Here is a 13,025-nt window from a genome sequence, read left to right on the forward strand (position 1 = left end):
CCTCTACCCTACAACACTTCTGTGATCGTGAACAGGCGACTTGATCTTGAGAAAAATTTTCTTCATCAGTAAAATGAAGATAATGATATAACTTGATAATATTATTCAAAAACTTTCAAGATTCCAAATCGTCATCTAGTAATGGAACTCAGTAAGTAAAACTATTTAATTTTCTAAGAAATATTGGTCATTATTGTGTACAAAATGTAAGACAAAGAATCTCAGATATTTGACTTGGAAATTCTTAAAGGCTTATTACCAAAATAGGTCCCTTAAATGGGGCAGATCTGGGAAGGCAGAAAAACTGGTCTAAGTTGGACAAGTTGGTTTTAGGGATATTTAGTTAGCGATATCTAATGGGTCTGGGGAGATGGATTCAGGATTCAGGAATAAAATCTAGGATGACACACTGTGTCCTAGGGTGCTTGTCCTGCAACACTTCCTTGAATGCAGAATCAACTCATAGCATCTCTGCTTAGTCTTGACCTTGTGCAGAGGGGTAATACACAAGCCAACTATCCATCAGAAATATCCAATCTTTTGCAGAGAATTTGCCATGTCTCTCTAATACTTGACAATTAAGGACCTCTCTCCAAACCAATCACCCCTTATTACAGGTGTTACTAGATGTTGTTTTAGTTTCCTTGGTAACAACTATCTCTGTAGATTTACTGTATCTGCAAATGTTTATTACAATTTTCAGAAAAGATCCACCCTGTCTGCAATCCCCAGAGAACTCTGTGATCCCAGAGCCACTGGTTAGGTAAAAAGGAATAAGAGGAGTCTTTTGTGACAGATAAATTCAGCAATACCTTGGGTTTGTACATCAGGATTCTTTAGTTTTTATCAAAAATGCCCACCAAAATATCCACTCTCTGGTAAGTGCCCAGATATTCTCATTTATTTGGCTTTCACTTGTCTTCTTTTTTTGGCAACTGATCACATAGAACTGAAGATCACAACATACTTCTGAAAGAAAGAATTAGTATGGCATTCCAGTTAATTCACTAGGATTTACTAATATTTTACAGGAAAAATAAAATCAGATGCATAACTAAATGCAAAGTTTAAATCTGAATTCTCTATAGAAATAACACGTCCAGAAATAATTTTCTCAGTGCATTGCACAGACAGACTCTAAAGTATTTTCCATCTCTCTTCATTATGATCGTGACATAAATGCTCTGTTCTCTCAAAAGAAAGCTGAAAGAAGCCACAAATTTAATACTGCTCTTTTCCTACTAAATTTTCAGATATTCCTATTTTACCAACACAAACATCTGTATGTTTCATTGCAGAGCCCTGTGAACGAATCATGTCCGTTATCAACACATCATATGTTGACATCACCACCTTCTTCTTGGTTGGGTTGCCAGGGCTAGAACACGCACACATCTGGATCTCTATTCCCATCTGCAGCATGTATCTTATTGCTGTTCTAGGAAATTTCACCATCCTTTTTATCATCAAGACAGAGCCCTCCTTGCATGAGCCCATGTACTATTTTCTTTCCATGTTGGCTATGTCTGACTTGGGTTTGTCTTTATCAACCCTGCCCACTATGTTAAGCATCTTCCTGTTCAATGCTCCTGAAATTTCATCCAATGCCTGCTTTGCCCAGGAATTCTTCATTCATGGATTCTCAGTACTGGAGTCCTCAGTCCTCCTGATCATGTCATTTGATAGATTTCTAGCCATCCACAACCCTCTGAGATACACCTCAATCCTGACGACTCTCAGAGTTGCCCAAATAGGAATAGTATTCTCCTTCAAGAGCATGTTCCTGGTTCTTCCTTCCCCTTTCACTTTAAGAAGCTTGAGATATTGTAAGAAAAACCAATTATCCCACTCCTACTGTCTCCAACAGGATGTCATGAAGTTGGCCTGCTCTGACAACCGAATTGATGTCATCTACAGCTTTTTTGGAGCACTCTGCCTTATGGTGGATTTTATTTTCGTTGCCGTGTCTTACATCCTGATCCTCAAGACTGTACTGGGAATTGCATCCAAAAAGGAGCACCTTAAGGCTCTCAATACTTGTGTTTCACACATCTGTGCAGTGATCATCTTCTACCTGCCCATCATCAACCTGGCCGTTGTCCACCACTTTGCCCAGCACGTCTCTCCCATCATTAATGTTCTTATGGCAAATGTTCTCTTACTTGTACCTCCACTGATGAACCCAATTGTTTATTGTTTAAAAACTAAACAGATTAGAGTGAGAGTTGTAGCAAAATTGTGTCAACGGAAGATTTAACAGGCATATGTGACAGAAAACCTGGAAATGTATGATAAGATATTTAAGGTCAATTTGAGAAAACCTAATATTTGACACAAAGAATTATCAACACATATTCTTGTTGTTATCATAGATTTATTTTATTCACTTTGGATACTGAGAAAGGGATTAAAACTATAAACAGGAAGAACATTGCCTGAGGTCCCCATTTCAGTTAACCAGAATAAAAATAAGTGTCTTATGATAGTACCTCTGATACAAACAACAAATTACAACCAAGACAGAAAAATGATATTTTTTACAGTCTGACAGAAGTTGGATTCCTTGTTGTCTACATTCAGTCTCTCTATATCAGGTTCTTTTACTGCTAGACCTAAATTTTATATTATATCTATCTCTTTATCCATTTTAATCATGTTAGTATGTCACCATCTTTTTTAAATTCCGGCTTTTATATTTGATATGGGTTGGATTCTTACATGGGTATATTGGACCCAGGTAGTGAGCATAACACCCAACAGATAGTTTTTCAGTCCAGTCCTGGCCCTGTCACTTCCCCACCCTGGTAGTCTGCAGTCACCAAGCATTTCTTCAGTAAAATATTGGTAAGTTCCCTGCCTTATAATAGATTCGCTATGCAAAGCAAGAGTAATTGAAAAGGCAAAGTGAAGGTATGAGTGCCTTTTGTAAATTTGAACTCTTCTTTAGAAATACAATTAAATCAATATATATATACACATATTTTCTTTTCTTTCTTTCTTTCTTTTTTTTTTTTTTGAGATGAAATCTGACTCTGTAGCCCAGGCTGGAGTATAGTAGAACTATCTCTGCTCACTGCAACCTCTGCCTCCCAGATACAAGCGATTCTCTTGCCTCTCAGCCTCCAGAGTATCTAGGATTAAGGCACGTATCACCACCCCCAGCTAATTTTTGTATTTTTTGTAAAGACAGCGTTTCACCATGTTGGCCAGACTGGTCTCAAACTCCTGACCTCAAGTGATCCACCCGCTTTGGCCTCCCAAAATGCTGGGATTACAGACATGAGCCAACACACCAAGCCAAATAACATATTCTAAGACCCTACATGGGCTGGACCTTTTCTACTTCTTCTACATCATCAGATTTGTTATTAATCTCCAGCCACATTGACCTACTGAATCGTTTTTGAATTTACAGAGCTCTTTGTTTTCTGTGAGTTTTCACATCAGAACTATTTTGTTAAAATGCTCTTGCCACCAATTTTGTATAACTCATTCCTATTTTTTTCCTTTAAATTTTGGCTTAATTTCAACATATATTACGTAGCCTGAGTTTGTATGATGACCCTCTCTTTTATCTTTTTTATTCCTGGTTTATTCTTTATTCTTTGTTATACTTAATATTTGCAATTATAGATACCTTTTATGCTTATTTCATTTCTTTCTACTTCTTAAATAAAGTGTATTATGAGCGATTGAAGAAACCTATCTAATTTCTTTATTTTTTCCTACATAATGTCTAGCACATTTCTGAGGAAGAGTAGATTTCAATAAATAAAGGCTAATGAATGATTTTAAAAATAAGACCATGTTTGTAGAAAAAGTAGTTCGCTGAAGAGTTCAGTAATATTTATTCACAGTAGGATATAACTTTCTTAAATTTTGTATTTCAAATGTAGGCATATCATTGATGCTAAAGATTTTTAAAACAGGAAAAGAGATACGGTATAAAGAGAAATGTATTGCTTTAGATTTGTGGATGACAAATAGTCCAACTTTCCTTCCCATTATGACCTCAAAATCTTGCATATTGTAAAAAAGTACTTTAGCCTTTTTATTTTACCCACTCCTTTAATCAAGTCCTTTCCGTCAATCACGTTAGTTCAAGTCTCCTACACTTCATCCTCAGGTAAATCAAGAAACACCTCCCAGGAGTGTCAAATGCTTAAAACATAATAATCAGCCCACAGCTGACAGTACTTCCCAATTAATGGAAAATTTTAACAGATACAAGCATTACTTTTAAACCTCTAATATATGCACGATGTGCTTCCAGGTATTTTTAGGCATTTAAAAAAGTCGTTTTTCACAATGACCCAGCTTTTTATAAAGGGTTTTTTTTTTTTAATTATACTTTAAGTTCTAGGGTACATGTGCATAACGTGCAGGTTTCTTACATATGTATACTGATGCCATGTTGGTGTGCTGCACCCATCAACTCGTCAGCACCCATCAATTCATCATTTATATCATGTATAACTCCCCAATGCAATCCCTCCCTCCTCCCCCCTCCCCCTGATAGGCCCCAGTGTGTGATGTTCCCCTTCCCGAGTCCAAGTGATCTCATTGTTCAGTTCCCACCTATGAGTGAGAACATGCGGTGTTTGGTTTTCTCTTCTTGTGATAGTTTGCTAAGAATGATGGTTTCCAGCTGCATCCATGTCCCCACAAAGGACGCAAACTCATCCTTTTTGATGGCTGCATAGTATTCCATGGTGTATATGTGCCACATTTTCTTAATCCAGTCTGTCACAGATGGACATTTGGGTTGATTCCAAGTCTTTGCTATTGTGAATAGTGCCGCAATAAACATACGTGTGCATGTGTCTTTGTAGTAGAGTGATTTATAATCCTTTGGGTATATATCCAGTAGTGGGATGGCTGGGTCACATGGTACATCTAGTTCTAGATCCTTGAGGAATCGCCATACTGTTTTCCATAATGGTTGAACTAGTTTACAATCCCACCAACAGTGCAAAAGTGTTCCTATTTATCCACATCCTCTCCAACATCTATTGTTTCCTGACTTCTTAATGACTGCCATTCTAACTGGTGTGAGATGGTATCTCATTGTGGCTTTGATTTGCATTTCTCTGATGGCGAGTGATGATGAGCATTTTTTCATGTGTCTGTTGGCTGTATGGATGTCTTCTTTTGAGAAATGTCTGTTCATATCCTTTCCCCACTTTTTGATGGGGTTGTTTGTTTTTTTCTTGTATATTTGTATGAGTTCTTTGTAGATTCTGGATATTAGCCCTTTGTCTGGATCCTTTCCTTACCCCTTATATGAAAATTAATTCAAGATGGATTAGAGACTTAAATGTTAGACCTAATACCATAAAAACCCTAGAAGAAAATCTAGGTAGTACCATTCAGGACATAGGCATGGGCAAGGACTTCATGTCTAAAACACCAAAAGCAACGGCAGCAAAAGCCAAAATTGACAAATGGGATCTAATTAAACTAAAGAGCTTTTGCACAGCAAAAGAAACTACCATCAGAGTGAACAGGCAACCTACAAAATGGGAGAAAATTTTTACTGGGGCATATTCTAAATACTGGATTGACAGAGGCAAACAAAGAAAAGCCCCTACCCTCTTTGAGCTCATATTCTAGGGATGTTAATTGAGAGTGGGAAGATCCCTGCTCTGGAAGTCAGGAGGCCTAAATTGGCATATGACCTCTGCCCAGTGACAAGACTCTCCTGAGCCTTCATTTGTTCCTCTGTAGAAGATGGGCCTTTCCAGCATCACTGCCCTGTGTTCAGTGGGCTTTCCTGGACATGACCTTGTGGTTGGGGATGTGGCCGTGGTTGACAGTGCTTTAGCCTCTTTTGCCACTTAAGTCCACAGCAGTTGGATTCCTGGACTTCTGGGGAATTCTGGTTACTGACTGACAGGAGGATCAAGGCTTTGATGTCTTACTCTAGCAGTCAGAAATAGCTTCACAGGTCATCATTCACATACTCTCCACCTCTCTCTGGAATTCTGTAAGCTGAACAGTATTTATGAGCTACTTGGACAAGGCTAAGCTCCTATGTCAGGAAGACCAGAGGAGAAGGTGAGTGAAGGGTTGGTCTGTGTCTAGAATTAGGGCTTGTATGGGCCTGGAGAAGTTAATCAAAAACAAAAAAGAGAAAGAAAGTAAAAAACTAAAACTACAGCAAAGAAAGCACAGTAAGATAAGGGAGAAGAAAACAAGGTGAAATGAAAGTTGGAATATTAGTGAGAGGTCTGGTAGAAAAAAGGCATGTGAGGAATTTATTTATTTATTTATTTTTTATTTTCAGAAAAGATCTACTTGTACGAGGCAGGCAAAGTTAAATATGGTCAAAAGGAATAATGAGGAAACTCTCACTTCTTAGTCTGAAGGAGCAGAGAGCAAGGACTATAACTCAAGGAGCATGCTGCTATAAGAGAAAAGTCCCCAACAACAGCTGTGGTCTTCAGTGGCACAACACAACCACTGCCAACCCATAGTGCTGGCAGAGGAAGCCTGAAATCTCCGTCCTCCCACACTTTTTTTTGTTTTTGTTTTTTTTTTTGTATTTTTAGTAGAGATGGGATTTCACTGTGTTAGCCAGGATGGTCTCAATCTCCTGACCTCATGATCCACCCACCTCGGCCTCCCAAAGTACTGGGATTACAGCTGTGAGCCACTGCGCCTGGCTCCTGGGTGCATCCCATTGGGTGAGACTAGTAAAAACTCCAGTGGCTAAGAAGACCTGGTTGATACAGAAGTCAGAAAAGAGCAAAAGTGTGGAACAACTCATTTAGAATCTCCAACTCACCCAGTTTGGCTCATCACTTCACAATTCCATGTCTTTGTTTCTTGTTGAAACTATGAGACTAATTTCCTCAAAAAGATATTAAGAGGAAGCCAAGGACCAGAAAGAAATAGCCACTAGAAGGAGCTGCACAGTTCTAGGTATATTTGATTCTAATATTTTTTCTTTAATTTCTACCAGGTGCAATCACTAGTACTGCCTCAATTTACTTCAGGATTTTGGGGGGCACCCACCTTCCCCCTTGTCTCCTCACACAATGACCCTGGGATCCCTGGGAAATGGCAGCAGCAATGTTTCTGCTACCTTCTTGCTGAGTGGCATTCCTGGGTTGGAGGACATGCACATCTGGATCTCCATCCCGCTGTGCTTCATGTACCTGGTTTCCATCCTGGGCAACTGCACAATTCTTTTCATCATTAAAACAGAGTGCTCACTCCATGAACTATGTATCTCTTCCTGTCCATGCTGGCTCTGATTGACCTGAGTCTGTCCCTTTGCACTCTCCCTACAGTCCTCGGCATCTTTTGGGTTGGGGCACGAGAAATTAGCCACGATGCCTGCTTTGCTCAGCTCTTTTTCATTCACTGTTTATCCTTCCTTGAGTCCTCTGTGCTACTGTCTATGGCCTTTGACCGCTTTGTGGCTATCTGCTGCCCCTTGCACTATGCTTCCATTCTCACCAACACAGTCATTGACAGGATTGGCCTGATCTCTCTGGGTCGTAGTGTAGCACTTATTTTTCCATTGCCTTTTATGCTCAAAAGATTCACCTATTGTGGCTCCCCAGTTCTCTCACATTCTTATTGTCTCCACCAAGAAGTGATGAAATTGGCCTGTGCCAACATGAAGGCCAACAGCATCTATGGCATGTTTGTCATCGTCTCTACAGTGGGTATAGACTCACTGCTCATCCTCTTCTCTTATGCTCTGATCCTGCACACCGTGCTGTCCATCGCCTCCAGGGCTGAGAGACTCAAGGCTCTTAACACCTGTGTTTCGCACATCTGTGCTGTGCTGCTCTTCTACACTCCCATGATTGGCCTCTCTGTCATCCATCGCTTTGGAAAGCAGGCACCCACCCTGATCCAGGTGGTCATGGGTTTCATGTATCTTCTCTTTCCTCCTGTGATGAATCCCATTGTCTACAGTGTGAAGACTAAACAGATCCGGGATCGAGTGACCCATGCCTTTTGTTACTAACTGTGTCTAGTGTTAGAGCCACTATCTCCTGAAACATGCCCTTGTTTACCTATCCTTTATAATTTCTAACATGCATGAAATAAAAGAGACATTTACTTACTCAACAAATACGTATAGGGATGAGTCACGGTCCTTACAGAACTCTCACTCTGTTGTGGCAAGGGCGAGGGGGGATAAAATGTAATATGATATGGTAAATTTTATTTTCTAAAAATAGCCACAAGAATAATTCTAATCCCACATTCTCTTCCAGGAATTTGCTACTCCTCATAAAGTGATAGCGTCTATTTCTTCTCCCCTTGTAACTGGATAGAATTTGTAAATGCCTCATGAATTGAATATTGTGGAAATAGCCCATGTATCTCCTCTCTCTCTCTCTCCCACCTCAATTCCTCTACTATTTATGTCTGTTTCACTCAACGCTTATTTTTGAAACCCAGCACCTATACTAAGAGGAAGCCCAGACGATGTGGAGAAGGCCCACGTAAGGTGTTCCATCCAATAGGCTCAACCAAGGTCTCACTCAGCTAAGGCTGAGAACTTGGCGGAGTCAGTGTTAACCACCAGTGGGTGGAGAATCCTCAGATTATTCCATTCCGCAACCTTCCAGCCTCTCCAACTGGCATTTGGTAAAGCAATCAATTGTTCTCTGACTCAGCCAAAATTGCAGATTTGTAAACAAAATAAATATTTTTAAGAAGCTAAATTTTGGGAAGATTCATTACACAATCACATGTTAATTGTATTCTTCAAAGTTAAAAGAAGTCAGTTTGGGAGTCATCTTCCCCTAGCTGGGGGAAGGGAGCATCAAAAAAGTTGTCCCTGAGTTGACACAGTAATAGCCTTAAGGGAAATGTAGACATTAGGCAGTCAAAAATTGTAAGAGGAAGGAGACAAAAATATGCTCCAGTCCAAAGGAACAGCATGTGCAAACCTGAAGCAGAAGCGAGAGAGACGAAAATGTATTCTGAGAATTATCTGAAGTGGTGTTTTTGTTGCCATTTTTTTCTCTAGAATGTCGGGAAGGTTTAAGAAAAATGAGGTGAAGTGGAAACAGATTGGGGTACTGACTGTATCAGAAAGATTACAAGCCAAGGAACCAAGGATAGTTTGTTATGCCCTTTTATATGTTGTATTGTTATGGTACCCCCAAGACATTCTAGATACAAGTTATATTTTGAGTAATACATGTAAATATAGTATTTGCAGTTTTGGCTTAGAGGTAACTGTGAGGAAAGCAAGCTTGAATATGATATTGCCAAGGGGAGCTTTGAACATCTAGAGAGAAGCATGAGAATGTCATGTTCCTGCATGGTTTTAGTGCAAGATCAAGAAAAGGTGTGGCTGAATACAATGTCTTCTACTATGAAGTGTATGTGGAGCCAGTTCTCACCTGAGGCTGTTTTCTTCCAAGGAAATCTAGTACCCCAGACATTTAACATTGGATATGGCTGTCCCTGCTCCCAACACCAGTGTCCCATCCTGTTTGGCATGAGAACACTGTTTCTGCAATGATATCATCAACTCTAAAATAATCAAAAGGATCAGAACCCAGTTTAAAAGAGCTTGTTTAGTCACAAAGCCGAGAATGACCATTTGAGTAACACAGACCCCAAAGGAATGGGGTCATTGCTCCAAAGCTGAAAAGTTAAGGATTTGCTTATGTACGTGGAAAGCAAACAAATTTAAGAGGACTACAACATTTTCCATACTAACACTGACTTTTGAGTTATAGCAATTTGAATAGTTACAGCTTTTTTTCTTTTCCAATTTGAAAGAGTATATTTAACATTCCAGGCTAGACAGTGTGATAGCCCTGAGGTTTTCATGTAAGAGAAGTTAACATGTAAGTTAATCTATATTGAAGATCAACAGTGGAGTGGGAAAAGGTCTTCTCTAGCATCCTATAGTTTTTTACATTTTAAAAAACAATGTAATTAAATAAAAGGAAAACTCTAGCATCCTATGGTTTTTTTACAATATTTTAAAAAACAATGTAATTAAAGAAAAGTATTCTTTTTTATTATCATTATACTTTAAGTTCTAGGGTACATGTGCATAATGTGCAGGTTTGTTAGATATGTATACTTGTGCCATGTTGGTGTGCTGCACCCATCAACTCGTCAGCACCCATCAATTCGTCATTTATATCAGGTATAACTCCCAATGCAATCCCTACCCCATTCCCCTCCCCATGATAGGCCCCGGTGTGTGATATTCCCCTTCTCCAGTCCAGGTGATCTCATTGTTCGGTTCCGACCTATGAGTGAGGACATGTGGTGTTTGGTTTTCTCTTCTTGTGATAGTTTGCTAAGAATGATGGTTTCCAGCTGCATCCATGGCCCTATAAAGGATGCAAACTCATCCTTTTTGATGGCTGCATAGTATTCCATGGTGTATATATGCCACATTTGCTTAATCCAGTCTGTCACTGATGGACATTTCGGTTGATTCCAAGTCTTTGCTATTGTGAATAGTGTCACAATAAACATACGTGTGCATGTGTCTTTGTAGTAGAGTGATTTATAATCCTTTGGGTATATACCCAGTAATGGGATGGCTGGGTCATATAGTACATCTAGTTCTAGATCCTTGAGGAATTGCCATACTGTTTTCCATAATGGTTGAACTAGTTTACAATCCCACCAACAGTGTAAAAGTGTTCCTATTTCTCCACATCCTCTCCAGCACCTGTTGTTTCCTGACTTTTTAATGATTGCCATTCTAACTGGTGTGAGATGGTATCTCCTTGTGGTTTTGATTTGCATTTCTCTGATGGCAAGTGATGATGAGCATTTTTTCATGTGTCTGTTGGCTGTATGGATGTCTTCTTTTGAGAAATGTCTGTTCATATCCTTTGCCCACGTTTTGATGGGGTTGTTTGTTTTTTTCTTGTATATTTGTTTGAGTTCTTTGTAGGTTCTGGATATCAGCCCTTTGTCAGATGAGTAGATTGCAAAAATTTTCTCCCATTCTGTAGGTTGCCTGTTCACTCTGATGGTAGCTTCTTTTGCTGTGCAGAAGCTCTTTAATGAGATCCCATTTTTCAATTTTGGCTTTTGTTGCCGTTGCTTTTGGTGTTTTAGACATGAAGTCCTTGCCCATGCCTATGTCCTGAATGGTATTCCCTAGATTTTCTTCTAGGGTTTTTATGGTATTAGGTCTAACATTTAAGTCTCTAATCCATCTTGAATTAATTTTCACATAAGGAGTAAGGAAAGGATCCAATTTCAGCTTTCTACTTATGGCTAGCCAATTTTCCCAGCACCATTTGTTAAATAGGGAATCCTTTCCCCATTTCTTGTTTCTGTCAGGTTTGTCAAAGATCAGATGGCTGTAGATGTGTGGTATTATTTCTGAGGACTCCGTTCTGTTCCATTGGTCTATATCTCTGTTTTGGTACCAGTACCACGCTGTTTTGGTTACTGTAGCCTTGTAGTGTAGTTTGAAGTCAGGTAGCGTGATGCCTCCAGCTTTGTTCTTTTGACTTAGGATTGTCTTGGAAATGCAGGCTCTTTTTTGGTTCCATATGAACTATAAAGCAGTTTTTTCCACTTCTGCAAAGAAACTCATTGGTAGCTTGATGGAGATGGCATTGAATCTCTAAATAACCTTGGGCAGTATGGCCATTTTCACGATATTGATTCTTCCTATCCATGAGCATGGTATGTTCTTCCATTTGTTTGTGTCCTCTTTGATTTCACTGAGCAGTGGTTTGTAGTTCTCCTTGAAGAGGTCCTTTATATCCCCTGTAAGTTGGATTCCTAGGTATTTTATTCTCTTTGAAGCAATTGTGAATGGAAGTTCATTCCTGATTTGGCTCTCTGTTTGTCTGTTACTGGTGTATAAGAATGCTTGTGATTTTTGCACATTAATTTTGTATCCTGAGACTTTGCTGAAGTTGCTTATCAGTTTAAGGAGATTTTGGCCTGAGACAATGGGGTTTTCTAAATATACAATCATGTCATCTGCAAACAGGGACAATTTGACTTCTTCTTTTCCTAACTGGATACCCTTGATTTCTTTCTCTTGCCTGATTGCCCTAGCCAGAACTTCCAACACTATGTTGAATAGGAGTGGTGAGAGAGGTCATCCCTGTCTTGTGCCAGTTTTCAAAGGGAATTTTTCCAGTTTTTGCCCATTCAGTATGATATTGGCTGTGGGTTTGTCATAAATAGCTGTTATTATTTTGAGGTAGGTTCCATCAATACTGAATTTATTGAGCGTTTTTTGCATGAAGGGTTGTTGAATTTTGTCAAAAGCCTTTTCTGCATCTATTGAGATAATCATGTGGTTCTTGTCTTTGGTTCTGTTTATATGCTGGATTACATTTATTGATTTGCGAATGTTGAACCAGCCTTGCATCCCAGGGATGAAACCCACTTGGTCATGGTGGATAAGCTTTTTGATGTGCTGCCAAATCTGGTTTGCCAGTATTTTATTGAGGATTTTTGCATCGATGTTCCTCAGGGATATTGGTCTAAAATTCTCTTTTTTTGTTGTGTCTCTGCCAGGCTTTGGTATCAGGATGATGTTGGCCTCATAAAATGAGTTAGGGAGGATTCCCTCTTTTTCAATTGATTGGAATAGTTTCAGAAGGAATGGTACTGGCTCCTCCTTGTACCTCTGGTAGAATTCAACTGTGAATCCATCTGGTCCTGGACTTTTTTTGGTTGGTAGGCTATTAATTATTGCCTCAATTTCAGAGCCTGCTATTGGTCTATTTAGGGATTCAACTTCTTCCTGGGTTAGTCTTGGAACAGTGTAAGTGTCCAGGAAATTATCCATTTCTTCTAGATTTTCTAGTTTATTTGCATAGAGGTGTTTATAGTATTATCTGATGGTAGTTTGTATTTCTGTGGGATTGGTGGTGATATCCCCTTTATCATTTTCTATTGTGTCTATTTGATTCTTCTCTCTTTTCTTCTTTATTAGTCTTGCTAGCAGTCTGTCAATTTTGATGATCTTTTCAAAAAACCAGCTCCTGGATTCATTGATTTTTTGGAGGGTTTTTTGTGTCTCTATCTCCTTCAGTTCTGCT

General features: G+C 39.2%; 2 protein-coding genes across 2 annotated transcripts; both read left to right on the forward strand.

The window, feature by feature from the left end:
* The first annotated feature begins 1,295 nt into the window (after positions 1 to 1,295).
* On the forward strand, positions 1,296 to 2,285 carry LOC117080661 (olfactory receptor 51A4). Its single transcript, XM_033205872.1, has one exon. It carries the CDS (start codon positions 1,316 to 1,318, stop codon positions 2,255 to 2,257), a length of 942 nt encoding a protein of 313 aa, XP_033061763.1. The 5' UTR covers positions 1,296 to 1,315; the 3' UTR covers positions 2,258 to 2,285.
* Positions 2,286 to 7,040: 4,755 nt separating this feature from the next.
* Positions 7,041 to 8,012, forward strand: LOC117080662 (olfactory receptor 51G2-like). The gene is given in 2 exon segments (XM_033205873.1): positions 7,041 to 7,224; positions 7,227 to 8,012. Coding segments are annotated over 2 exon segments (942 nt in total). The 3' UTR covers positions 7,985 to 8,012.
* Positions 8,013 to 13,025: the final 5,013 nt, after the last annotated feature.

This window comes from Trachypithecus francoisi, unplaced genomic scaffold (assembly GCF_009764315.1).
Source record: "Trachypithecus francoisi isolate TF-2019V2 unplaced genomic scaffold, Tfra_2.0 Lachesis_group8, whole genome shotgun sequence".
Classification (NCBI taxonomy): domain Eukaryota; kingdom Metazoa; phylum Chordata; class Mammalia; order Primates; family Cercopithecidae; genus Trachypithecus; species Trachypithecus francoisi.